At 42.8% G+C, this 27959-nt stretch overlaps 1 protein-coding gene across 2 annotated transcripts; it reads left to right on the forward strand.

Annotated features, from left to right (window-relative positions):
* Positions 1–5647: 5647 nt before the first annotated feature.
* KLHL42 (kelch like family member 42) lies at positions 5648–26626 on the forward strand. 2 transcript variants are annotated; one of them, XR_004302715.1, is made up of 4 exons: positions 5648–7129; positions 16693–16886; positions 21311–22118; positions 25230–26626. XR_004302715.1 is itself a non-coding variant. In XM_032432704.1 (3 exons), the coding sequence occupies exons 1-3, from the start codon at positions 6258–6260 to the stop codon at positions 21760–21762; spliced, it is 1518 nt and encodes a 505-aa protein (XP_032288595.1). In that variant the 5' UTR covers positions 5648–6257; the 3' UTR covers positions 21763–26626. The 2 variants fall into 2 exon arrangements, 1 of the variants encoding a protein (XP_032288595.1); XM_032432704.1 differs by having other exon boundaries at positions 21311–26626.
* The last annotated feature ends 1333 nt before the right edge of the window (positions 26627–27959 follow it).

Genomic DNA, 27959 nt, shown 5'->3' on the forward strand with positions numbered 1-27959 from the left:
TATAAAGACAAGTGGAAACCCTAGCCAAGAGTCTTTCTGAGGAAAACAAAAATTTAGTCACTTGACGTCAGATAAAGGAAGGATCCATTTCACCAGAAACAAGACATGGTTTTGTAAGGGGACTGATGTATGGTTTCAAAGGAACCTGTGACTGCAGATTTTTTTAAATTGTCTTTTTTTTTTTTTTCTGTGAATTTAAGTTCTGGTATTTACATTCACCAGAAAACCAGTTTGTGCACTAGTTTAAATTTTTTGTTTTTACTAAACTGAACAAAATAACCACAAAAAAACCTTGAAAGTAAATGAAAACTGAAAATAAAAAAAAGTTAAATTTTAATTTTGCAGTGATTTTGAAAACATTGAATGTGGATATATGGATCCTGGTCACTTCTTGGAGCCAGGCATTTTTCTTCCCCCCACCCCCTGCCCCAAAAGGCCAGCCACAGGCTTTCTTTAAGAAGAGCAAATGAAAAGCATTACAGTGAAAATTGTGAAGAAGTTCAAAATGGGTGCTATCTAATCTGTTTTCTGAGATTCATGTTTGCAAGTTATAAAGGATACTTCTTTGTGAAGCATATACAAAAAGACATAGTATCTCTGACTGAAGCAGAAATAGTTGCTAAGAAACGTGTATTAGGGAAATGATGAAATGGTTTTAAATTTCTAAATATTAATAAAATCACTTCAATTGCAATGCCAAAACATTTGAAAAGATAATAAAGGAAGCAAAAATGGCCTCTCACTTTTGTGAAGATTGTCGTTTCTATATCCCATGATGATGTTCAAGATGACAAATTAGTTTAAAGCATGAAACTGTTGCTTTTTTGTACCCATTTTTAGAGCAAGCATAAGTGAAAATCAGCTTTTGGCATAGAGTACGGCTGAACTGCTCTTTTCAAAAAAATTTTTAAAATGATGAAGTTTTTTCTAACCTGTGATCTGGGTTTCTTTCATACCTTTTGCACAATGACTCATTCACTTGACACAAAAATGTTAACATTTTTTGGATTCAAAATTCTTTGAATTTTCATTTCCCCACCTGTTTCATAATAATAGCCTATCACATATCCTTTGATTTTTAGAGACATATGATTTAATCATCAATAATAAGAAAATATTCAAAAGGCTGAATAACTTTAAAAACAAAACATTTTACTTTCTCCTAAGCAAAAATTATAACATGAATTAACTCCTAACCTTGCATAAGCCACATAAAATACACTAAAAATGATAAATATGTTATTCTATTGAACTTCTCATAGAAAGCAAGTTTCAGTTGCTTACCTGCAAATAATCAGACTATTCTATCTGTTCCAAGGGGAGAGGGAAGAGAGGTTTCCTAATGGCAAAGCAAGCAACAGGTGAGGAACAAAAGATTACTCCCTGTTTCTCAGCGAGGTTCCATAGATATTGCGATTAGTTCATGCCCTGGGGATATAAACCGAAAAGTCGGCTTTCTAACCTTCTAACCCCCGTGTTTTTCAATCACAGTAAATGCGTTTCTTTCCTGTGATATATAATTCCTTGAAGTTCTCATGTATCCTGCAGGGATAATGGAACAACCCACAATTGCTTAATCCTTTTGCTGTCAAATGGTGTTCAAGTAAAGATCAAAGTTGCACTTTAAAGAATCTCCAAGTTCCGATGTAAAAGCATGCTTTAAAATTTTTAAAACAATTTTTTTTGGCGATTGCATAAACATTCAGTCTGGAAACCAGGAACTTCCTGGAGCCAAGTATTTTGAAAAGGAGAGATAGAAACTGGACTGCAGGGGCAGAGGGAGGAATCCACAATGGGCTGAGATTTGTGGCCCAGAAACATCTAGTCTCAAAACTTGTCCAAGTGAGATGAAATTGCAGAAACCAGAAAGCAATTCCAACTCTGAATAAAAAATTGCTATATAGCCTTTGTATAGATTTTATCAAATACTCAGAACCGTTACACTATTGCAATGCAGTGATATATTGTACGTATTTCCAACTGGCTGCTCCTGAGAGGAGTTCACAAATTGGATTCTTACCTTAAAATCTCTCTTCTCTTCCAAGAGCCTGAATCAGTTGCTCTAGTGTGGGAACCAGAATTCTTGTAAGTGTCCCAGGTGATTTACTAAGATGTTTGGAAAACACTGACATAACACTGACTGAAAGAAAATGGAAGTTTTGCTTACATGAAGATGCTCAATCTGAATTAAATATGAGCCATTTTAATTTTATTTTTTTTAAAGATGTATTTATTTGAGAGGGAGAATGCACACATGGGGTGGGGGGGGGGGGAGAAAGAGGGAGAGGAAAAACAGACTCCCCGCTGAGCAGGGAGCCTGACCTGGGTGGGGGGGTGTAAAGTGGAAGGGGGTTGGATCTCCTGTCCCAACCCAGAGATCATGACCTGAGCCGAAGCCAAAGGTTGGATGTTCAACCCACTGAGAACCACCCAGGCGCCCCTGAGCCATTTTTAAAGAACTGTGCTACTTTTAACTCATTTAAATTGTCCCATATGCTTTCGTGAAAGGAAAATATTTCAGTTTTGCTTGTTAAAAAAGGAAAGGAAATAATTTTTCTTAAAATGTTTTGCTTTTTATTAAATTGATGTATATTTCACTTTAAAAATCCAAACTGTACAGAAAAGTGCAAAAAGAAATAAAAACTACAGTCCTATAGTCTTTTTTTTTTTTTTTAAGATTTTATTTATTTATTTGACAGAGAGAGACACAGCAAGAGAGGGAACAGAAGCAGGGGGAGTGGGAGAGGGAGAAGCAGGCTTCTTGCCAAGCAGGGAGCCCGATGTGGAGCTTGATCCCAGGACCCTGGGATCATGACCTGAGCCGAAGGCAGATGCTTAATGACTGAGCCACCCAGAGGCCCCTACAGTCCTATAGTCTTAACACTTTCGTTAACATCCTTCTAGACATCTCTATAAAAAATAGATACATATATACCATTTTACATAAATGGATTCATACTGTTCCAGAAACTGTTTTTTAAAGATTGATTTATTTATTTTAGAGACAGAGAACATGAGTGGGAGGGGCAGAGGGAGAAAGAATCTCAAGCTGACTCCACACTGAGCACAGAACCCACTTGTGGTTCGATCCCATGACCCTGAGATCACGACCTGACCTGAAACCAAGAGTCTGATGCTTAACCGACAATGCCACCCAGATGCCCCTCCAGACACTGTTTTTTAAAAATCCGGTGTAAAATTATATTTTTCAGGGTTTCTAAAGAAAGATCTACATGTATATCCAAAGTTGTAATGGCTCTACGGTATTTCATTCTACACATGTACCAAAATTTACTCTGCACTTCAGCTTCCTCAGCTGTAAAACAGAATAAAAAAAATATTGTAATCCATGAAAACCACTGCCAATGGTGCCTGGCATATAATAAACCTTCAATAAATGTTAGCTACTATTACTGTTAGACATTATGTGTTCCATTTTTTTATTATTAAAAGCAACACTGTGATAAACATCTTGTACTTAAATATTTATTTTTCATTCTCGGTCACAAGATGTATTTTCCATAAATTCTTAAAGAAACAGCCTATGTCTGACTCTTACTGTAGTCTTTTGTAAAAAGATCATAATATAAAGTGTCTGAAGTGAGTCATAGCACCACAAAGGCCAGTCTTTATTATTCATTGTTCAGTCAATAACAGATCTATAAAATTATACCACCAGTTATATATAAGCAATATTTTCATGAGGCTTAGAAATAATGTTTTAGATCTTTCGTAAATGAGTTTATATTGCTTTGACTTTGCATTCCTAGCTGAACAGAAAGCTTACTGTGTGAGTTACAAAAGTGGTTTGATCTTTTAAGATACTTCCAATCCTAAATGACGTTATTATCATATCAGGGCCGAAAAAGCTTACAGGTTCAGTGCCCGGTATTGTCAGACTCACACCCCAGATTCCCTGCCCAAGCTAATCTTACTCTGATAATATTACTGTGTGTGAATTGCCTTTCGGATGTGCATCATTCTTTGAGTGTGATTTTTTGGGTCTGTTTTTAGAAGGCAAGAAAATACCAGTCTGAGGCATATCTATGACGTTTGGAAACAAAAGCATCCATTGGTGAAAGATTCTAAAAGGACAGAGAAGAGACTAAGAGCCTGTTCTTGGCTGACCCACTGAATCTGGCATTGTTGCCGACGGAGGCACAAATAAATCCCAAGTCCGAGCCTCTTTCTTTGATGGAGGGTGTGCCCTCCAGCAAAATTCCCCAGCGTAAGGCCTAATACTGGGGGTGGCACTACTTTCCTAAAGAGGTTGCTAGATTCTTGATCACTCCCCACCTAAGAACTTCAGAATGTCTTGACTGCACCCTTATTGAAAACAGAAGTGTGAGAAATTGGTTGAGAATGGAGTTTTATCAGTAATGATTTAAAGGCCAAGTGAAACAAGGCGAAAAGCTAAAAGTTGTTCACAGAATTAAAAAGAAAAATAGATGAATGTAGCAGATCATAGATCCATCCTTGTCTCCTTCACTTTTCCCAGGGAGGTCAGAATCTACTAGGATTTTTCCTATGTCTTTAAAACTTTAGTTCCTTATTCATGGTGTTTTATAAAGAAAATAATGGAGGACAACACCTCACAATGAGGCAGCTAAGTTACGTAGTGAAAAGCACAAATTAACCAAAAAGGTGCTGAACGGATTTCATGCTTTACCAAGACGACTTTCTTCTCTGGTTTTTAACCCTTCCCCCTTCCTCAAGTAAAACGTTAATCAGTATTGTAGGAGGTATCTTGTTTCAAAAAGTGGAAATGTACTTATGAAGAAGGTGTCATTTAACAACTTGCCATTCAAGAAGACAGCTGAAGCTTGTAATAATAAAAATAAAGCCCAAACACATCTTCTGCCCAAGTTCAGGACTATGATAGAAAAATCTTGGTCTGGGAAAATTTTCAAGGGTTTTTTGTAGGATAAGTGCCGGCTCCCTCCCAATCCTTATCCCTCCATCTACCCAAAGCTAACCTAACAGTATCCCCCTCACCCCCTTCTAAGATTAATTCATATCTCATGAGTAACACGAGGTCCTCATTATTTGGGGTGAGCTTTCTATGCATTTCTTTGCAACGTTCAGTGAGAGAAGGCCGGGAAGAAGTGGTCCCTCCTTAAGTAGTCCTCAGCCGGCATGGGGGCATGGGCAGGGGAACATAGGGTGGCAAGAAAAGCCACCTCTGTAGGCCAGTATGACCAAAAGCGGCCAGACCTTCTGCCCAAAGGATCACGTTAGGTCATGGCTGCCCCAACCAAATTGAAGTAACTTAAATTGAGTAGCACTCCTGTCTTTCTTTTAATAGCATAAAGAGGATTAACAGCCTCCAGTAGCAAATACAAGCTCCTCTGCTTCCCGACCCTTTTCATCTGCTGTACTGTGCACCCCAGTGAGCCCTGCAGAACCTGCTGCCATCTGCCTGGACCTTCTTTCTGCAAGATGGCTCCTACACGATGACCATGGCGAAGAATCAGCTCTAGGTGTCACCTGCGTGGGCAGAGACGGCCTATGTGCCTCATCCCCCCTGGGACACTATGCCGGATTGGGCTAGATGGGCGATCCCAGATGTGATGTTATTTTGACTCCCAGGACCCCAGACTCCCTTCATCCCGGTCCCCCCCACGCCTGTTTCTTCTCTCTCTCTCCCCGCTTGTAAAGCAGCGTGGAAGAAAGAGCGGACTGGCTTCACCTCGTCTCCGGTCCCCTCCTCCACCCTCGGCGCATCGCCGCGGACCCCGCAGGCCGCAGAGCCGCTGCGCCCGGCGTGCGGGGGAGGCTTGCGGGGACGCGGCCGCAGCCTGCGGGCCCTCCTGCCCTCCCCGAAAGCCGGATCCGGCTCGCAGGTCTGGCGGGCAGCAGGGGTCCTGCGGGCGGAAGTGAGAGGCGAGGCGTGGGAGGAGGCTGCAGGCTGGGGGCTGGGATCCCCTCGGCGGCTGACGCGGCCCGGAGAACCCGAGCGAGGACAGCGGCCGCCTCCCGACGCCCGGCGCGCGCCAGCCGGGCCTTTTTTGGCGCTGAGGGAGAGCAGACGGGCAGGGCCGCGGCCCCCGGGACCGGGAGGAGGGGCTGCCCCGGGGGCGCCGCCGCGACCCAGATAGGCTGGGCGAACGCGGGAGCGGGCGGCGGCCCGTCGCCTCCCTCCTCCTCGGCGGCGCCATCCTTCGGCGCGCCCAACCCGGAACCCGGCGAGCGCGTGGGGGCGGGGAGGCGAGCGCGCAGAGCTGGCGGGCACCCCCGCGGCCCCCGGCCCCCCAGCCATGTCGGCCGAGGAGATGGTGCAGATCCGCCTGGAGGACCGCTGCTACCCGGTGAGCAAGAGGAAGCTTATCGAGCAGAGCGACTACTTCCGCGCCCTCTACCGCTCCGGCATGCGCGAGGCCCTGAGCCAGGAGGCCGGCGGCCCCGAGGTGCAGCAGCTGCGCGGCCTCAGCGCCCCGGGCCTGCGCCTGGTGCTGGACTTCATCAACGCCGGCGGGGCCCGCGAAGGCTGGCTCCTGGGCCCGCGGGCGGAGAAGGGCGGCGGGGTGGAGGAGGAAGAGGACATGGACGAGGTGAGCCTGCTGGCGGAGCTGGTGGAAGCGGCCTCCTTCCTTCAGGTCACGTCTCTGCTGCAGCTGCTGCTGTCCCAGGTGCGGCTCACCAACTGCCTGGAGCTGTACCGCCTGGCGCAGGTGTACGGGCTGCCCGACCTGCAGGAGGCCTGCCTGCGCTTCATGGTGGTCCACTTCCACGAGGTGCTGTGCAAGCCCCAGTTCCACCTCCTGGGGGCTCCTCCTCAAGGCCCCGGCGATGTCAGCCTGAAGCAGAGGCTGAGAGAGGCCCGGATGGCCGGGACTCCCGTCCTCGTAGCCCTGGGGGATTTCTTGGGGGGACCCCTGGCCCCTCACCCCTACCAAGGGGAGCCCCCGTCCATGCTCAGGTATGAGGAGATGACTGAACGTTGGTTCCCGCTGGCCAACAACCTTCCTCCCGACCTGGTGAACGTCAGGGGTTACGGGTCCGCCATCCTGGACAACTACCTCTTCATAGTGGGCGGGTATAGGATCACTAGCCAGGAGATCTCGGCTGCGCACTCCTACAACCCCAGCACCAACGAGTGGCTCCAGGTGGCCTCCATGAACCAGAAGAGGTAAGCACCCAGCCGTGCTGCTTCTTTCCCGTTCCCATTCATTCACTTGCTCATTAGTTACTTCATTCCCCTGGTGCTTACTGGGCAGTCACAGGAGGTTGTGCTGAGGTGGGGATGACATCTTCAGGAGTGTCGCTGGCCTTGACTCTGGCAAAGTTCCCAAGGAACTGAGAACTTGCGAGGAAGAAGTGGTCCCTGTGAGGTCAACTAGCTGAGTAGTCTCCTTGCAGGTATTGTGCTTTGAGGCAAACTGCCTTTTTTTTTTTTTTTTTTTTGCCTCCCTCCCAGTGGGGGGAAAAAAAAGATGTCTGTGGTTTCCTAAAAGGATACGTTAAAAGAAAACTTTTTAAAGTTTGCTTTCATTTTTACCTTTTTTATTTTTTAGGCTCTAATCCTCATTACAGTGACACACTGGGCAGTGACCTGTAATGCTGTCTTGGGAAGATTTTGTTGTTGTGATTGACTTTGAAGCTTTCCACACTGGGGCCCCAATCTGTGCTCAGGAGATAACCATTAGAATTGTACATCGGATTGCCTTTCTTATTTTGTGTCCTCTCTTTTGCATCTCCCTTCCTTCCCAGACAGTTTCGTCATTGATCCAAAATTTGAGCCTGGCAGTGGTCACCTACAGAATTAGAACATTTCAGTCCACCCAACCTTCTCCCTTCCCATCCTCAAATCCCTCCCAACATGCCCTTGGGTGACTTGAAGACAGGAAAAGGAGGAGGGGAGGGGAGGGGAAGGAGAGTAGGGAATGGAGCTAGGAAAGGAAAAGGAAGGGGGAAAAAAGAGCAGAGCAGATACAGGGAGAGATGGTAGGAAAGAAAGATGGTAGGACTCAAGATGGCCCGGAGCCATTCACACACAAGTTGGGAGAAGAATCAGTGTGACCCACAAAAGGACAGGACTACTTTTTCTTCTGGTCCACTTGTATCCAGCTCAACCCCCACATGGGCCCTACTCTGAAGTGTTGAGCAAGTAGTTGGGGGACTCACCACCGGGCAAAGAAAGTCGTAACAGGAATTGGAAGACCATTACACATACTTACTTGACTTACGGTTACCCAAGGCCAGGAGGGACCAGTGGCCTTATTTCTACTATAACATAAAATTCCTTCAGGAAAGTGGTCTTTTTTTTTCTGATGATGAAAATAATACATAATTATTCTAGAAAAGTGGAAAAATGGAAAAGAATCAAGAAACAGAAAGACTATCACTCCTACTCCCTCCCTCACAGAGGCAATACCATGTACAGGTTGGCATGTTTTCTTCCAAGCCCTTTTTAGTGTATTATTTATACCACTGAGATGATACTGTGTTTAAGATTTGGTATCAGAAGTGTTATTTTTAAGGCAAATTCTAAGAGCTTTAATTGAAGTATCAAAGACCATTCAGTGGTTATGGATGGCGCTCAGATTCGGGGTGGAAGGTCTAGCAGGTTGTCTGTCACTTCTACACATATGTCTCCAGCTGTATCAGCTGGTGCTCAATAGGCTCCCCCCCCATCCAGCTTGAACTCTAACACCTCACAGAATTCTTTTTTTTTTTTTTTAGAGAAAGGGGGAGGGGCAGAGGGAGAGAGAGGGAGAGAATCTTAAGCAGGCTCCATGTCCAGCACAGAGCCTGTTGCGGGTCTCCATCTCATGACGCTGACACATCATGACCTGAGCCAAAATCAAGAGTCAGATGCTTAACCAACTGAGCTACCCAGGTGTCCCCTTTGCTTTCTTTACAAATCCTTGGTAGTCTTTTTTTCTTTTTTCTTTTTCTATGTAGGAATATCCTTTCTGTCCTTGGGGGAAAAAAAAGGTATTCAAGTAATGCATGAATACATACTTAGAAAAATTACGAATGACGTGAAAAACCACAGAGTAAAAGATATGTGTATCTGTTGATATATATTTATATATTATGCATTTGTAAATATATGTTGTAAATGTGCACTTATATAAACATAAGTATGTTGATAATTGTTAGCAGGGAAAAATGTACATATGCATGTACATGTAAGGGTGTGTATGCATCTTATATATATTTTTACTTTAGAGTTGATTAGGCTGTGCTGATTATTATGACCATTAATATTTCCACTTGGAGAGTTTTTTCTACATCAACAAATGTAGAGCCGTCTCACTCTCATTAAGAGCTGTATAGTATTCCAGCCTATGGCTGTATCATAATGTAATCAGCCCCTCCCTTATTCATAAGCATTTAAGTTGCTTCTATTTGCCATAATTAACCATGCTATATTGGGACGCCTGGGTGGCTCAGTCGGTTAAGCATCTTAAGCATCTGCCGTCGGCTCAGGTCATGATCCCTGGGTCCTGGGATCGAGTCCTATGTCAGGCTCCCTGCTCCGCAGGGAGTCTGCTTCTCCCTTTCCCTCTGCCCCTCCCCGCACTCATGCTCTCTCACTCGCTCACTCTCTCTCTCTCTCAAATAAATAAGATCTTAAAAAAAATGCTATATTGAACGTCTTGGCATATATGTGCCTATCTTAGCAGGCATATATATCAGTAGTCCTATATGGCAAATTCCTGGAATCCCTATATAGGTAGGCCAAAGTGTATATACGTTTTAAATTTTGGTAGCTCCTGCCAAATTGCCCATTAAAACATTGTTCAGATTTCCTCTCCTATCAACAGTGTCTGAGCTTGCCAGTTCCTATACTCTTGCCAAGACAAGATATTATCATCATTTTTTATTTTTACCAATCCAATGGGCAAACACTGATGTGACTCTTTCTGCTTGGAAGAGAAATTTTTCCTCTCAGATGTCTACTGGCCTTTTGTATATATTTTATAAGTGGCCTTTGCCAATGAAAAAGAAAATTGGTTTATCTTTTTCATATTCTTTTTAAAAATTCTATTTACATATGTAGAATTAATCTCTTGTCTCTTAGGCAGTGTTGCACTGTTTCCCCCCGCCTTTATTTTACTGGAAGGCCTCAAAAATGAAATCCCTAAAGTGACCAGGCTGGTGAAGTCAATGAGTAGAGGGGTGGGTTGGAGTGATGATGAAGCAGAGAGCTACCACCCCACCAGGAGAGGGCCCCTCCTCTCTCAGCCACAGCTCGTTGCTGCCCCCTAGAAGTGAGGAATGGCATTGCCAGACAACCAGATGCCCTGATTTTTAAAGGCTGGCAACTTACTGCATTGAAAAAACCAACATCAACAATAACAAAACCTTGCAGACTGAACAAATCGTAGGACAACACTGGCATTGTGAGCCTCCAGTTTTGGACGTCAGGTTTATCATGTATTCTTACATGAAGAAATTTAAATGTTTTTGGAGTCAAATTTGTTATGTATATCCTGTTAGCTTTTAATCTTGAACAGGAAAGGCTTCTACAAGTTAAGAATATACAAATATTCATCTGTCTTATAATCTATATTACTTTTATGGTTTTGCCTTTTTACATTTATATCTGAATGTGTTTGGGATTTATTTTTATGTAAGGTATAATGTAAGGTTATAACATGTTTTCTAAATGTCCCCGTGGCCTCAATCCTCACTGTGATTTGTACAACCAGTTATCAGACGCTAATTTTCTGTTTCCATATTGACAGATTTGCCATTCCTTTACCAATAGCACACTTTTAAATTATTGTAGCTTGGTAAGCTATTTTGTTGTCTCGTGGAACGGAGACCCATTTTTTTTTCTGTTTTATTTTGATTCTCTTAGCTGTTCTTTGTACATTTTCCCCTTCAGATAAACTTTAGAATCAGCTTGGGGCACCTGGGTGGCTCAGTCGTTAAGCGTCTGCCTTCGGCTCAGGTCATGATCCCAGGGTCCTGGGATCGAGCCCCGCATCGGGCTCCCTGCTCAGCGGGAAGCCTGCTTCTCTCTCTCTCACTCCCCCTGCTTGTGTTCCCTCTCTGTCTCTCTCTCTCTCTCTCTCTGTCAAATAAATAAATAAAATCTTAAAAACAACAACAAAAAAAAAACAACGTTAGAATCAGCTTGTCAAGTCCTGTTGGAATTTTAATTGGGATTACATTGTATTTATCAATTAAGCTGGAGGAGGATTTATAGTTTCCTAATACTTTGCAGCTAGAAAAATGGTTTGTTTTTCCATGTATTTAGGTCTTTTGGTCCTTCAGGAAAAGTTTATTTTATTATCTTTGTTATAGTCTATATATTTTTTATTGCAGTTATTCTCAGGTATTTTCTAGTTATTTTATTTTTCTTTTTTTTAATAACTTTTATTTGTTTATTTATTTTTAAGTAGGTTCTAGGCCCAGGGTGGGGCTTGAACTCACAATCCTGAGATTAAGAGTTGCATGCTCCACTGACTGAGCCAGCCAGGCACCCCCGAGTTACTTTTTTTTTTTTCTACACAGATATTTTTTCCCACCAAATTTTAAAATTGGATGCCATACTGGAATTTGTAACCTTCTTTATCTCTCTCGTACTTTGACTCAGATTTGACGTCAACTCAACTGGGAGTCCCTTCCTGAGCTCTCAATTGGACTAGATATTCAAATTCTGTGCTTCTCTAGCACACTCTCCACCTTGAATTGAAGTTTTCTGCTTATGTTTGTTTCTCTCCCTTCCAACCAGGTCCAATTCATTGCTTCTGTATACTCCTATTGCTAACATGGTGTCCAATAAATAATAGATGCTTAAAATGCATCATTGTTTTGAATTATGGAATATATCATACATTATTGTAATAAAAGTGAATATATGATTTTATTTTTTAAAATGTAACACTGTGAATATTTTTATCTTGTAACAGTCATTATAGTTATTTAGAATAGCTGAAAAATAATAATAGGTAACATTTAATTGAACATTTACTCTGTACTAGGTACTGTTCTTACTGCTTTGCATGTATTATCTCACTTATTCTTCACAAAGACTATATCAGGCAGGTTCCCATTTTACAGAATCAGAAACTGAGGCATAGAAAGTTAACTAAATTGCTAAGGTGTGTAATAAGTAGAGTAACCAAAATGTAAATATCCATCGAATAGATATAACCATTTAGAGTATTTACAATTTGGCTTATAAACTGGCAGTGACCATCTTCATGCACATTTTTAAAATTTTCTTAAAAATTATTTTCTTTAGGGGAGTGGAGTGCAAATACTTTGTGGTGCTGTGCTACTTTTTAAAATTTCATTACGTGTGTTTCAACTTCACCACAGCCTTTATGTCTAGCATCTTTCTAGTCACTATTGGGCGAACAACAAAGACGACATGGTTCCGGTCCTCAAGGAGTTTATAATTGAGTTTAGATGATGAAACAAGTAAAAATGAAACCTAGAATGGGATTGTTCCCGGATAATGTGTCTAACACAGTTTCTGGAAACACCAGAGGAAATTTAGAACCTTGAGGAAAAGCAGATTTTGGCCTCTGGCTACACAGCATTTCACATCTACCTTGATTCACTGCCTTTGTGATGTACCTGGACTGTTTTACTTTGACAAAGCGGTCAAATGCAGAGCAGCCCATATTCCCCAGTGACTGAATAGGGTGGTGATCTCAGAATCTTAAATAGTAAGGGACAGGCAGGAACGCTGGGATTGAGAAATGCTGTAAAGCCCTTTGCACCCTGGAGAAAATGGTGCTATATGACCAGTAATGCTCTCCCCCACCCTCCAACAAGAAGAAGGGAAGAAAGAGATATTAGTGTTGTGCCCGCACACTTGAAAATGGCAGTATGCGTACATAGCAGTCTTTGAGAGGATGCTCTGAAGTCCAGGGATGCAACACTGCCCGGTGGTCTGCATGTGGATTTGATCTCAGGAGTTGTCAGGACATAACTCTTTACATGTAGAAGCCTGTGTGCCCACAAAATTGCTTGCCTTCCCTCCTCACTTTAATTGGTGATAACTTGCAGGAACTGGCCACTCTTGCAGAAATCTGTTCATTAATTTTTCCATTTCTGACATCTCTAGTCTCTCTGATTGCCCTGCACTTTTGCTCTGCAATTGTTCTGTGTGTGAATACAGCAAAGCCGGGAGAGAGTTAAACAAGTCTCCTGGCAGAGATGGAATTACAGTCGTCAGCCTTAGCTGTCCCCTTTTTCTCTGAGCCAAAGTTTAGTATTTTAGGGCATTTCTAGAGTCGTGGAACCCTCGAGAGATTTCGTCCTTTCTGGTTAGGTTGCAGTGGAGCTGGAGAATAGTGTGAAGGAAAGAAAACTATGTGTGTCTATTCATTCCCGCACTCTCTCTGATTTTGGCCAATAGTTGCTTTGTGTGCTCTAGTCTCTCAGACACCTAGTAGGTAGTAACCTACTGGTCCCCAGGGGAGGTTAATCCATAGGGAAGTGGCAGAAGGTAGGTAGCAGAAGGGGAAGGAGGGGACACAAGGACCCGAGTGCTCCACAGACCTTACAAGCCTTTTCTGAGTGGTTGAGAAAAGACGTGAGAAAAGATCTTGCCATTTCTCTCTGATGTTGACTCTAATGGCAACAAACTTTTCTATGTAGCAAGCTGTAACAATGGTTTCTATTTCTTGGGCTCTTACTCTGGGCTGCAGGTTGTAGATGCTGTTCTAGATGTCACTTCTTATTTCATGCACACAGCATCTCTTTGGGATAAGTATTATTATTGGCTTCGTCTCCCCAAAGGGGAAACTGAGGCTCAGTTTCATAAGCTTGCACAGTTATAGGGCCAGCACTTGAAGCCACTCAGACCTCTGTGTCACCTGCCGCCCTACAATTGTATACGGCTACCCTTAATCTGTGTACCAGTGTTCAGCATGTTTCATGTCACTTAGTTTTTAAGGATTTACTGAGCTCTTTATTTCCTCGGAGTGAAGTAGTAATTAAATCAGCATCTTTTTTTTTTTTTTTCCACTTTTATTTCTATTTACTGTAAGTCAGTCAAGGATATAGCTACAACACATCATTATTTGGTTTAAAAATTCTTCTTACCCTCCTGAGGGTAGTATGTCAGGGATCAATATCAAGAAAACACTAGAGATGATAATTTTTTAAAAAAAACAATAGCTTGGATTGATACTTTCACCATTCAGAAGGTGAAGAGTGAAAGAGTTATTTTCAGAAAGTAGGAAATGAGGTGCTACATGGTGAGAATTTATGGATGAGAGAACACTTTGTATGTAATTCAGAATACATTCTAGCCAATGACTGTTGCAGTTAACAAATGAAAAGCAGACCCTCTCAGAGTTAAGAAACTGAGGCTTATGACGTGTAGAAAAGCATTCCCTCTCGTGACCCCTTTCTGCGAGTGTTCCCCCTTTCAACTCTTACTGTGTGTGATATGTGCTTTTCCCCACTTCACAGATAGGGAAACTTAGTCTCAGATGAACTGAGATTCAGTGACTTGTCCAAGGTCACATAACAGTTGGGTAGTGGAGCTGAGATTTCCCTGTATAAGCCTGGGCTCATAATCCTTAGCAGTATGCCTCTTCACTAAGTGGTCTGTTTTGGGGTGGCAATTTCATCTTCAGCTCAATATTGAAAAGCTTCTTCTCTTCAAGTGAATTTGAGCATGCTGGGGTCTGGAGAGATGGAATTGTTTACTTTTAACTGCCTATTCATCCAACCCTTACATGTTTACTTAGGACAAATGATTATGCTGGATGAATATTAAAAACTGTTTTGATCTTACAAAATTTACTATCTGTGTACCTTTGGGGAGCAAAAACAAATAGCGGGCTGGTAAAATTTAGTGCTTATTTATAAGCTTTATTTCCTTTGGTTCCCCAAATTTGCACACACAGAGAGGGCACCATGGTCAGATTTTAAGGACCATTGGCAGCAGGAAAAGTAAGCAACATGAAGCAGAGACCCCCCAGTAACTGCCACCCCAGTGAAGTCTGTTGGCATGAAATATGAATGTCTGGCTAGGTTTAATGGACAATATGAGGTTCTTGTTGAAGAGTGCTCTGTTCACTCTCTGATTTGAAAAACAAAACAAAACTGAGACTCATCTAAATGTACACATTACAGGCACCTTTGAAAACATCTTACTGTTTTAGTAGGTGGCTATTCCCAGCATGTCCTACGTCATTGTGCATCAGTGTTGATTGGACACCTGTTAGGAGATCACACATGGACGACTCATTCCCTGTTTCTTCCTTATCTACCCTCTTAAGTGCATATGTGGCCTCTACCCCCATTCTTTCTTAGGATATTGTTACTTTTGAAGACATTGTTGTATTGGCAGTAGATGTGGTCTCTAAAATTTACCTGGTCTACTTTCTTTGTTTCAAACACTAGAAAACTGAGAAATTACCTTGATAGTATCTTATCTCAGTGTAGTACTTACTGATAAACTGTTGGCTGTAATTGTCTTGACCATCCTGTGATGGGTATTATCCCCATACCAGCGATGGCAAAGTGGGGTGTTTGGGCTAGGGTCAGAGAGCTGCTTCAGGTCTTTCTGTTGCATCGTGCTCTGCTCACAGTCTTGTAAACTTGGGACTGCTGCACCGATCAGGGAGACTGGCCCAAATGTGTATCCTGTCTAGTCTTCAAGGAGTCCGTTAATCTCTGTGCACTACATTGAAACAAATTAATTTTTTCTTTTCAATTCAAAAGTTATGAGACTTTAATCTAGCATCTGAAGCTGATGAGCAGTGTTTAATTGTATTACTGAATATGGGGCTTAAAACCAGTGTATTCTCTTTTTAAAATTATTTTCTTTATTTTTTTGAGAGAGACAGAGATAGCGAAAGAGAGCATGAGCAGGAAGGAGGGGGAGAAGCAGACTCCCTGCTGAGCAGGGAGTCTAACATGGGGCTCCATCCCAGGACCCTGGGATCATGACCTGAGCTGAAGGCAGACGCTCAACAGACTGAGCCACCCAGGCGCCCCTAAAATTATTTTCTATTATGATAAATGAGCATTTGTTGATTGAAGTATTTGTTGAGTTAACATGTGTAGACCCCCTCAGAGTGCTGGATCAAATTATGTTTAGTTCAGTGCTTATGTAGCCCTACGTTGTGTGTTGTGAAACAATATAAAGATGCCCTCCTGTGGAGTGGGGGAGGGCGGGGGGCGAGTGATCTGCCTGGTATGCTTGTGGTGAAGGGGCCTTTGAACTACCCTTTAGCAACCAGCCTTAGCATATGCCTGTCTGTGTGGGAGATGCTATAGTGTGTATCTAACACAGAGCCTACCCACTAGGTAGGAAGAATGGGGACCATTCTGAGTAGAGACACAAGGGAGGGAGGTGGTTATGCATTCTTCCCTTAGCACTTGCTCCCACTGCTGAAAGAAATATTAAGCCTACTATATACAAAATATCTGTGGTTCTTGGCATAAGGCTAAGCAAGACTACTCTTGGTTATAGTGAATTGCTTATCTCCAATTGCTAAAATTTGGAAAATGCATCATTCTTGTGAATTCTAGGGTAGGAGTGAAATTTGAGATATCGTTTGGTCATTCCTCTGTCCCCAGGCAGAATGGCACCCAACTTGGAGAGCTAATTTTCTTTAGATATCCAGCACATTCCTCAATCTGCTTTAGCAGTTCATGCCATTGCCGCCTTGTCAAGTCAAAAATGTCACGTCAATGTCAAGTCAAGAAAATGTCAAGTTAAAAAAACTGACTCTCTGGGCCTTTGTATCTCTCTTTCAGGTCTAACTTCAAACTTGTGGCTGTTAATTCAAAACTCTATGCCATTGGTGGGCAGGCCGTTTCTAATGTTGAGTGTTACAATCCTGAGCAGGATGCCTGGAATTTTGTGGCACCCTTACCAAATCCTTTGGCTGAGTTCTCTGCATGTGAGTGTAAGGGAAAAATTTACGTCATTGGAGGATATACCACCAGAGGTAAGTGAAGGGGCCCAGTAAGTGATCCTCTTCTATGTGAGCTTCTGCAGCCTGGGGAAGGGCAGGAGGGTGCCAAGGAAACACTCTGGTGTACATATTGTAACTTCATACGTTATATACTGGATATTTACATATCTGGAAGGAAGAGAGTTGTGTATTACAGGGGTGGTTTGGACAGGAGGGACCTTTGATGCCTTTGTGTGAGCATGAAAATTGAACGGGGTAGAGGATGCTATGAAGAGAATATGTATTTTCTTTCTGCTCTGGAAACTCAGCCTTGTGACCAGCTGTCTTGTGACTTGACTGGGTAACCGCCATCCTTCTCCCAAACACATTTAACACTATGGAATTTAGGGCTAGAACATCCTTGTGGATCTTTGTTTTCACTTTCTTCCTTCTTGAGCACAAACATATCAGACAGTTTCCAGAAACTCAGCTCGAGGCTGTTGTTCACATATCCTAAGAGGATTATAAGAGACATGAATGTAAGAGAATTCTTTCCTGACCAGAGGTGGGAGGCGGTTGTGTTATTTATTAAACTGTACTTTTTTGGGTGGGTATTTGGTATTAGTAATTTGGAAATAAGTTTCTCCAGTAGGTTTTATACTGCCGTTCTTGGTAGGAAGCATCTCACGTGATAGTGATAATAAACAGCTTGGTTGTGTTGAGAAAGGCAGGGGTGGGCCACCAGGAAGAGGTGTGTCTTTCCTTTTATCTCTCTCCCCCACTTGTGTCCAAGTTACCTCTTAGCCAAAGAAATTTATTCTTTTAATTTTTTAAAAAGATTTTATTTATTTATTTGACAGAGAGAGACACAGCGAGAGAGGGAACACAAGCAGGGGGAGTGGGAGAGGGAGAAGCAGGCTTCCCGGGGAGCAGGGAGCCCGATGCGGGGCTCGATCCCAGGACCCTGGGATCATGACTTGAGCTGAAGGCAGACGCTTAACTGACTCAGCCACCCAGGCGCCCCTTGGCCAAAGAAATTTATTTCTTCATTTGGTTTATCTGACTGTAAAATGCCCAGAACTTATAGAAAAGGTATAACAGGACTCTTAGGACTTTTAATCACATTGAGGTAGTAGAGTCACCATTATATCGGACATAGTGAAATAACCTCTCTCTCCTTTATGGTACAACATGGGAGGACAGAGCTCCAGCCCCGCTGACAATAAGTATGGAGAAAGGATGCTGATGGGTAACTTTGTAAAGGACAGAAATCCACATGCTAGTAGAGTGTAGGTGCCCAAAAATCTTTTCACCAAATGTGTCTTGTTTGGGGGATTTATGTTAGAGGAAGTTAAATGTCAAGTGTTTTATGAGCATCTGATTTACTGTGTGTGCAAAAGATCCTGAGTAACACTTCTTAGAGTATCTCTAAGCAGTTGCTGTGGTGGGGAGGATGGTGAGTGGTGGTGTAGTTTCCTAGGGCTGACTTAACAAACAACCACAGCTTGGTGGCCCAAGACAATAGAAGTGTGTTCTCTCAGATTTCTAGAAGCCAGAAGTCTGAAATCAAGGTGTGGGAGGTCACATCCCATCTGAAGGCGCTGGGGGACAATCCTTCCCTGCCTCTTCCAGCTTTGGTGGTTCGAGGTGCTCCTTGGCTGGTGGCCGCATCACTCCAGGCTCTGCCTCCGTCTTCACGCATCTTCTCCTCTGTCCTTTCCGCTTCTGTCTCTTACAAAGACACGTTCCTCATTGGATTTTAGAGCCCACCTGGGTAATCTAGGATGATCTCATGTTGAGATCCTTAACTTCATGTCATCTTTAAAGCCCCTTTTTCCAAGTAAGGTCACAGTCAAAGGTTTTGGGGTTAGGGGGTAGACATATCTTTTTGGGGGCCACTGTTGAACTCAGTACAGGTGCTGTGTTTATGCATTTAAGGAGAGGCAGTGACCAGGAGGAGTGCATGGGAAGCAGTGAGCTTTTTTTTTTTAATGCCCTCAAGTTTTCATCCCTGTGGAGCTATTCCCTGTGTCCCTCTCTAGTGACTTTCCATTGAAGATAAGATAATTGCCAGCTTTTTTTGGTGACAAATAATTGAAAAAAGAGAGAGAGAGAGATCTAGCAGCCATTTCTTTTACCTTCAACTTTGGTGTTTGGGTACAGTGGTCAACTTCATGTGCTTAACGACACCATAGCCCCCAGAGAATTGCTGTGTGTGTATGTACCTCTGTGTGTCTGTGTGCCTCTGCTCCTGGGAAAGTAAATACAGTTATTTGCTTTTGAACATTTCTAAGAATTCTGATTCCTCCCTCGATTTTGTAACACAGAATGCACCCTGTGCGCTGACATAATGGACACATATCCCTTGGCTTCTCTTGTGACCAGGAGCTGGGAAGCACTGACAGGCAGCACTGTAACCCAAGGAGTACTCTGCTGGTAGATTTCCTAGTTTTTCCACGACCCTGGCTGAGCAAATGTTCTTTAGATTTGACCTGGAAAACCCTTGCTTGTGTGTTTTCTAGTTTCTCAAGCCACTACTAATGTACCTTCTTCACTTGGGCCACCCATGGTGATTCCTGCCCCGGATTCCCCAAGCCAAATACCTGTGATGGGATGGTTGGGTGATGTGGATGGATGGATGTTTGTGTAAGGGTTGAAAATGGGTTTTCTGAGATGAGAGGGCAGGACAGTTCCTTGTACTCTGAAACACCCCTCCTCTTCTGCGTGGGATCTTTCCAGCACTTCCTAATAGTTACCTGGATTTAAAATAAGGAATCATAATTGTCATAAAACAAAATGCAGGGCTCAAAGTTGGGTTCTTGGCCTGCTGACTTCTTAAGTTAGGTAGACTTTTAAAATTTAGGAAGTAATAGTTCACGATTTTTATGGTAGCTGTTTGATTATATTAATTCCATAGTAGGCACTGAGGAAATTAAAAGAAATTCAATAGAAAGCAGTAGTAACCACTCAAGGGAAGAAGGGTGATTTGTTAAAGTTCAGAATCACCTTTCAACGTAAAAGCAAAAAGGTTATTCCACCAACTCAAACCACCTCATCATGGTCTGAGCCCTTGTTGGGTGAGGAGAGAAAACATTTACAGAAGACCTGGGGAGACCTTCAGACCTGGAACTGAGAAATACAGGGAAGCCTCACTAGAATAAGTCCTTTATTCGTGTGGTGGGAAGCTGGGTTACTAAGGAGCACTTTTTGATCGATTGGAACCAAACTCCCTTGGACTGTCTCCGGAATGAGTTCTATTACAATAGCTACAATAAAAAGAAATACAGGGAGGTATTAGTGGGGGTGGAAAAGAGAGGGACGGTTTCCTAAAGCTGTAGCAATTCTGAAATTTCTACAGGCCTGGGGACATGTGCACACACAGGGTTCAGTCTCCTTTCCGTTCTTTCTGTGCCCTCTCAGGAGGCACTTGACTTGGTACCAGCAATGGTGGTGGTGGAGCTCCTTCAGCCTTGCTAACTTCGGGTGTGTCCTTTTGTGTCAGCAGGAAGCGTTGTACCCTTTAGTTCCACGTCTGTTCCCAAGCGGACTTGTCTCTTACGCTGATGGATTTTGTTGTTTGTTTAAACAACAGCAACAAACAGAAAGTTCATTCTTTCTGATAACTCAGAGCATTTTTTTCTTCTGCTGAGGCTAAAATATGCCACTTATTCTTTCCTAGAGGAGAAGAGGATAAAAAAGAACAATTAAAAAAAGGAAAAATGAAACTAGATATTTTAAATTTTACGAGCGTTTTTTTCAAAACGAGAGTAGGCAGTATTTTTCCTTAAAGCAGCTATGAATTCAGGATAATGTTAGAGGAGCCTTTGATCGACTTTCTGATTTTATCCACACAAGAACTAGCCATCTCTTGGGAAGCAGGCACAGGGAGAGGGGGGTGAGAGAACCTTTGTGAGTATGTCTCTGCTGTTAGAGTTGGGACATGGAATTGCCAAGTGATTCCACGGCTTAAAGGCCACAGGTGAGACTTTCTGGGGTTTCTCCTGACTTGGAATTGTGTGTTATTTCCTTTACACTAGCCCCTGAAGATCTTGCGTGGCTCATTTGTCTTATTTAGTAGAGTCGGTTGTCAAGAGTAGATCCCCTTGGGGCTCTGCCTGTCATCTGTATTAAGAAGTCAGTAAATCTGAGCTATTGAGGAGAGTTCCAAGGCTCTGATTCTTTTTACCTTGGACTGGTGGTTCTAAAATGCTCCAATCACAGCGGGCCGTGGCCTGGCCCTCTTGATTCCGAGAGCCTCCCAGGGAGGGGACACGCCTGATGCGGATAAGGGGGATGATTCTAAACAGATCTCCCCCTAGCCATTTGGAAAACCGTTGTCCCAACCTCTGCTTCTCTGGAATAGTTTTGCCTCTGTGTGACCAGATGATTCAGGTGGGGGCAGATGTTTATCACAGCGTAGACAGGCAGTGGTGTTCCTTGTGGCCGTGACCTCATTTGGCTTCTTTTCTTCCTTTCAGACCGCAACATGAACATTCTGCAGTACTGCCCCTCGGCCGACATCTGGACCCTCTTGGAAACCTGTGATGTCCACATTCGCAAGCAGCAGATGGTATCTGTTGAGGAGACCATCTACATCGTGGGCGGCTGTCTGCACGAGCTGGGACCCAACCGGAGGAGCAGCCAGAGTGAGGACATGCTCACCGTGCAGTCCTACAACACGGTCACGCGGCAGTGGCTCTACCTCAAAGAGAACACGTCCAAATCGGGTCTTAACTTGACTTGCGCGCTTCACAACGACGGCATCTACATCATGAGCAGAGACGTGACCCTGTCCACCAGCCTGGAACATCGAGTTTTCCTCAAGTACAACATCTTCTCAGACAGTTGGGAAGCATTCAGGCGTTTCCCAGCCTTTGGACACAACTTGCTGGTCTCCTCTCTTTATCTGCCCAATAAAGCAGAAACATGACTGAACTGACTTAGGATTTAAAAGAAACCTGGTTCAAGGCAGAAAAAGAAAAAAAAAATGTAGTGTCCCATTTCCAGGGAGGCCGATTTCTAAGAGGAAAACGTGGGTTGAAGTAGGTCACATGTACAATAGCTGTAAATGAGCTTACTTGAACTAATTACTTGAAAACTTGTGGAGAAAAGAGACCAACTTTATTATTTTTTTAATTATTGATTTTTAAATGATGGGAGCAAATCCACGATAATATTTTCTTCCAAATATGGTACCCTTGGGCCAGTGACTGAAACTGATCATCAAAAAGAAGATTCATTGTGTCTGCTTTAGTAAAGGGCCAAAGTCAATAGTTGACGTGAATGGTAAAGATCATTTTAAAATCCGTTTTATTTAGGTCACTTGAAATATCATTAATACCTTAAGGGAGAGATTTTTATTGTTGTTGTTATTCATTTACTTGACAAACATCTATATTAACACTGTCATTCACCCCTTTTCTCCCCTATTCATACCCACATATACTTCCAGTGGTTTAAAAATAGGGTTCTATGTTTAATTATTTTATTTGCACACTACTTTCCAGGAAACTTACAATGATGGAGCCTTACAGTGAGTCCTTGCAAGCATCCAGTCCTCCCAAAACCTTTCTTAAAAACGTTCTCAGCTATTTTTCCAAACTTTTTTGCAATTATGTGTACTGAATAGACAGATGTAACCTCTTATTTCATTTAGGTGGTAGATTGCAAATTTATGTGGTCAGATAAGTTGCATTGCTAGGCATTCCGTATTGTTTAAAAGAGAGGATATATTGTTTAGAAGGATGGATATATATATATATTTTTGAAATCAAGTCTTAGATTTAAATGGGAAGGGAAGGAAAGACCAAATAAGAACAAAAATTGCCTTTAAGGTTACTTTTAATGAATGTATTTGACTTAGTTCTGTTTATAAGGTAAAAATAGATAACTTTATCACCTTTAGATCAGGCATCTTTCTAATTTAATCTTAGCCTTTTAATTCATGCTTTGCTTTTATGAGGGAAGGTGAGGATAGCTGTGGAACTTTGGTGGTGGAGAGGGAAGGAGCTCTTGTAGAAGAGGAATGGCCTCTGGTGGTATCTTTGAAATTTGGTAAGGTGCTCTACTTGTCTCGGTCATTGAATCAGATGGAACCCAGCTCCGGCAGTTGTCAGTAAGTCAGTTGACATGAATAAAAAGCTTCTGCCAATCCTAGCTCCATCCCTTTAAAAATGTATACTTACAGAAATGTTATTCTTTCTGAACTTCTCTGATCTTTTGTAATGGAATCAGTGAAGCTGGAAGCTGGAGTCCATCCTTCTGCTCTAACTTTCCAGTGACAGTGCGCCTCACTTTAAGACGTCCGCAGAACAACAACGACAAAAAACGATCGTGGCAAATCTCTGTGTCCTGCAGACATGATCCAGTACCTCCTGTGGGCATTTGCCGCGCAGACGTGGTGCAGAGGGTTGATCCCTTCGGCGGAGTTCCCCACGTTCTCACAAGGTCTCTACAGGGTTTCTTGACGACCATGGCCTGCGAGTAGAGTGGAATTCAGGGTCTGATTGTAAAAATTCTATTTGCACAACTTTTCAGGAATACTTCTATTAAGTAAATTGAGGCAAGCCTTTATTGTGGACCTGGAGACAGCTCTTGGATCTTGTCACCAAATAATCATATCACTACTCTACTTATACTACTTAAGGGTTTCTAAGCCATACCCATTCATTCTCAAATACTTAGCCTTTTTTTTTTAAACTCTGAACTGAAATCTTCTTGGGGATGGTACTTTAATAATAGATTTATATTAATTTATATTCATTATGGAATTGAATTTCCAGTGACCTATAATTTCACTGCATATATTTAAAAATCTAATTTATTTTAGATAGTGTTAACTTTTGTTGCTACAGATCTTAACTTTTTTTAAAGCTTAACCTTGTATATTCAGAAGATTCTAGCCAGTTGAATTAGTTCTGGACAATTAGACCTTAGCTTGTAAATAACCACATCATATAAAATGTAATATTGTTGCTGCCAACCAGTTCTCTTCCTGATTACATTCTTTGGGTCTGTTTTCCTCATGCCAACAATTAGATTCTTGGACCAAGTGAAGGCATACTCTGATCCACAAAGCTCTTTTTATAAACCGGGTTTGATGTGTGTGTATATGTGCTTATTATCTGTGCGTGCATGTGTGTGTGTGTGCGTGTGCGTGCACGCGCGTCCTGGCATATTATATCTCTAAGATACACAGACTTCTAACAAAGTTTTTGTTACTCTGGACTGCCAGCAGTACTTGGGCAAGGCGGAATGTGCAATAGGAACAGATCTATGGGTTTGGGTCATCATGCTTCCTGCTGTGCACATCAGCTGTGTTGGCATTTTAAGGATAATTTTAATTTAGCTCTGTTCTCATGTTGGTGCCAATGTTGTAGTGAAGACTCTACCTATGATGAGGGAATGTTGTTTTGAAAATCCCCTGTCATCCCCTGGGACTTTGCTTTTTTTTTTTTTTCTCAATTAAGTGTTATTTTAATTCCAGTATAGTTAACATACAGTGTTGTATTAGTTTCAGGTGTATAATATAGTACTCTTTGATAATATCCCTCTATTTTCTTCCTCTCTAAATGCTTCATCCTTCTTTTCTGACATGCTTCTGAGGAGTGCCAACCTCCCACTATGGCGAGGGGAGTTAACGGGAGGACCCCTGCTAGTGGGAGCCACCTTGCCAGAAGCAACCTATTTTACGAAGAATGGTCTGAGTGGCAGAGTGAGTCCTGAGTGTGGAATGGTAGAGGGAGGTTGGTTCTCCCTGTCATTCTTTCAGGCTTTCTTCTTAACACCCTTGGTTTCAGAGGCCTCTCCCCTTAGCATCCTTGAAAGTTTTTCTGATGAAAGTGTAGGAGTTGATTATTTCAACAGTGTGAGTTAAGTCATAACAATGAAGTACTGAGAAGGTTATGGATTCTATTAAGAAACAAATAGATGAAGCATGAATACCAAAGAGAATTGAGCTTGGCCATGTTTTTTTGAACCAAAATCCCAAGTAATTGCAAATGCCTTAGATGTCAGTTAAAGTTGTACTGAGATGCCCAAAGCTCTTTCTCTCCAGAGGGAATTAGGAGGAAATGCTTGTTTTCTTTCCATAAAGGATTACTTAATGAGCATTGTAGATGCCATGTTTTCAGATTTCCAGGTAAAGTCATGGCCGTACCTGTTTGGCCACACAGGTCAATCTAGTGGAAAGGCCTTGGCCTTCTTGATCAAGCAGCGTCTAATGAGCAGTGGCTTCACGCGGAGCACTCGTGAGGCAGCGTAGTGACAGGAAGGGAGCACGGGTGCGTTGTCGGGAGGCCTTTCTCCTAGACCAGGGCTGGGGGATATGTGACGTGTGTGCCACCATCCTCTGATGGTGGCATCATGAATGAGTAGTACTCCTTTCCTCTGTGCTAGGACCTGGTCTCACAGTCCGTGTCATCAGTGCTGCCAGGCATCCATTGCCCATCCATGAGAGTGAGATGAATGGAGTCTATTTCTCATCCTGCCTTAGACAGAGGAGTGAATGAATTAGGTGAGTAGATACCACCCAGAATGGCTTTGAAAGCACTGAGCTGATTCAGCTCCGTTCCCTGGTTCCCAGAAATACTTACTGAAAGTCTGTTGCGTGCAGGACAGTATTAAGAACTAGGGATATAGACGTAAATGAACCACGTCCCCTGATCTGGAAGAGCTTACAGCCTTGTAAAAATGTTTGCTGTAATCATTATAACCCATGTCCTCAAAGATGCCTACCTTTGTCAGGCATACTGGGGCTCTCTGGCCCGGCCGCCTCTTCAGTCCTGACCCAGTCTGTCCACTGCTTCATGATCTACTAACAATTCTAATGAACCAGCTTTTCTCTAAATTTGAACATCACAACCTATGTTTCTGTTTTAATGGTATGCTTTTTTTCTCACTACTTTTCATAGTCTTCTCTGTACTTCATCTTTCAAAAAAAAAATGGTATGTGATCTGCTTTAAAGAGAATTACTAGGCACACAGCCTATTTGGCTAAGGGCTCAGCAGCTTGACCCCGTGAGAAGGGGGAGCAAAGTCAGGGAAGTGAGTGTTGGGAGAGAGGCGAGCTGTTCACGTGTGTGTTTGTACATATGCCTTTAAAACACTTCCATAAAAAGCATTACTAAGTGGTCATTAAGACACTAGTCCTGACTGAAAGTCAGTTGTTGCCTGTGTGATCACTATCCAAGGGTGGTTTTCTGTCCTTATGTTTCATTCATGTAAGAATATTTGCTGTTTTTCATTTTCTTGTGTTGATTTAGGAACACGATATAAAATACACACCAGTTGACATAATGCTAACTTCTGCACTTGATACAACCATTTTTATCCATTCCTCTAGGACACGTTAAATGTAAAAGATGGTCAATTTTGAGGAGCAAAAGGCCGCTTAGATGACTTTGGTAGTGTTGGCTGGTACTTTCTCAAATGGATGTCATAGTTTATTACTAGTAAAGAAAAGGAAAATGTAATTTGCATTATTGTGTCATTTTTCTAAGAAAAATCTTAATAGGGGGTCTTTAGATGTCTCTACAATGTTTTCATATCTAGTGGTCATTTTAGGAAAATTGATAGTCTGTAGAATGAACAATTATGTTTTGTTATGACTGACACTTTGTTAAAAAGGTTGTATTGTGTCTTCAAGTGTGGCTTAAAATGTAAACATTATGGTATGATTCATCCAAATACAATGATGCCTATGATGCACTCACTCAAATAGCATTTGTTCTGTGTTTATAACTAGAACCATAGAAGAAAATCTCTTCAAATAAAATAGTTCAAAATCTGAACAAGCCAAATTGTTGTCCGTTAGGTACTGTGTACCAGCTGTGCGGTCAGGGCCGTGCCCAAGCAGAGAGGACACGGGTCCGTCAGGTGGGGGGCTCCTGACTCACTGGGAAGGCTGGACTGGCATACGGGAACCAACTAGAGAGGCGGTAGTCGTGTTGGAAGATGGGCCAAGTGGGGTAACAGAGGTTGCGAGAGACTTTAGTGTTTGGAGGAGAGGAATCTGGGAGAGGATCTCTGAATCCTTAGAATTCTGCAGTTTCAATCCAGCCATTCAGCAGTTACAGCCCACCATGATCTGTTCCACCCTGTTTTCTAATGTTTCCCACTGTTTCCTTTAAGCACCCATCACTCCAGGAAAACTGGAACACACAACTCCTTGCCCTTTTTTTTTTTTTTTTTAAGATTTATTTATTTGTTTGAGAGCGCGGGGGAGGGGGAAGAGAGGGACAGAGGAGAGAGAATCCCAAGCGGATTCCCCACTGAGTGCAGAGCCCAATGTGGGGCTCGGTCTCATGACCCTGAGATCACAACCTGAGCCAAACCCAAGAGTAGGAGGCTTCACCAACTGTGCCACCCAGATGCCCCACAACTTCTTTTGAGGCAGGGGGAGTAGCTGGGAGGGCAGCATCACAAAATGGGGTTCAGTTACTAGATGACATCCCACGGATGTCCATTCCCTTCCATCCTTTGATTGCCCCACGTGCAGGAGCCCACCTGCCCACACATGCCCTCCTTATATGTACAATTTTAAGAATGATCCAACTTAAAACAGCACTGCTACCTTGTAAGAAACCTGACATACCCACCTTTACACCAAGGGAAGCAGTCAAAAATCAGATCCAGCCACTGCATCCAAAGGTGACATGACAGCTCACCGCATCCCAAGTCCAGGGTTGTCAGGGGATATCCATCCCGAACCCCCATGGGTGACCTCTCAGTTCTGACAATCCATCACGAATAATTCAGATTATTTCCTACACACCCAAGACACACCAAAACAACCACACCCAGCATGAATTGAGCTCCTACTCTGTAAGGAACTCTAAGCATTTTTAAAATTGAACTGATTTCATCCTCACAACAATCCCATGTGGTAAATACAAATATTATCCCACGTTGCAATCGGGGAACCTGAGGCACGGCAGGTCACACATTCCTATTTGGGAAAAGGGAGAAGGAAAAACGGCAGTCACCGGTCCAAACGGTATACTTCTTCCTGCAGGTGAAGGCTAGCAAGGGTCCCCTGCTCCAAAGGTGGAGTGGGTGCCCGGTCAGCTAATGTGGGAACCCTTGCTTCTGCCTTGCAGCAGGATGTTCTGGAGGCCTGCCCGGGTG

This window comes from Phoca vitulina, unplaced genomic scaffold (assembly GCF_004348235.1).
Source record: "Phoca vitulina isolate PV1807 unplaced genomic scaffold, GSC_HSeal_1.0 scaffold49, whole genome shotgun sequence".
In the NCBI taxonomy this organism is placed as follows: Eukaryota; Metazoa; Chordata; class Mammalia; order Carnivora; family Phocidae; genus Phoca; species Phoca vitulina.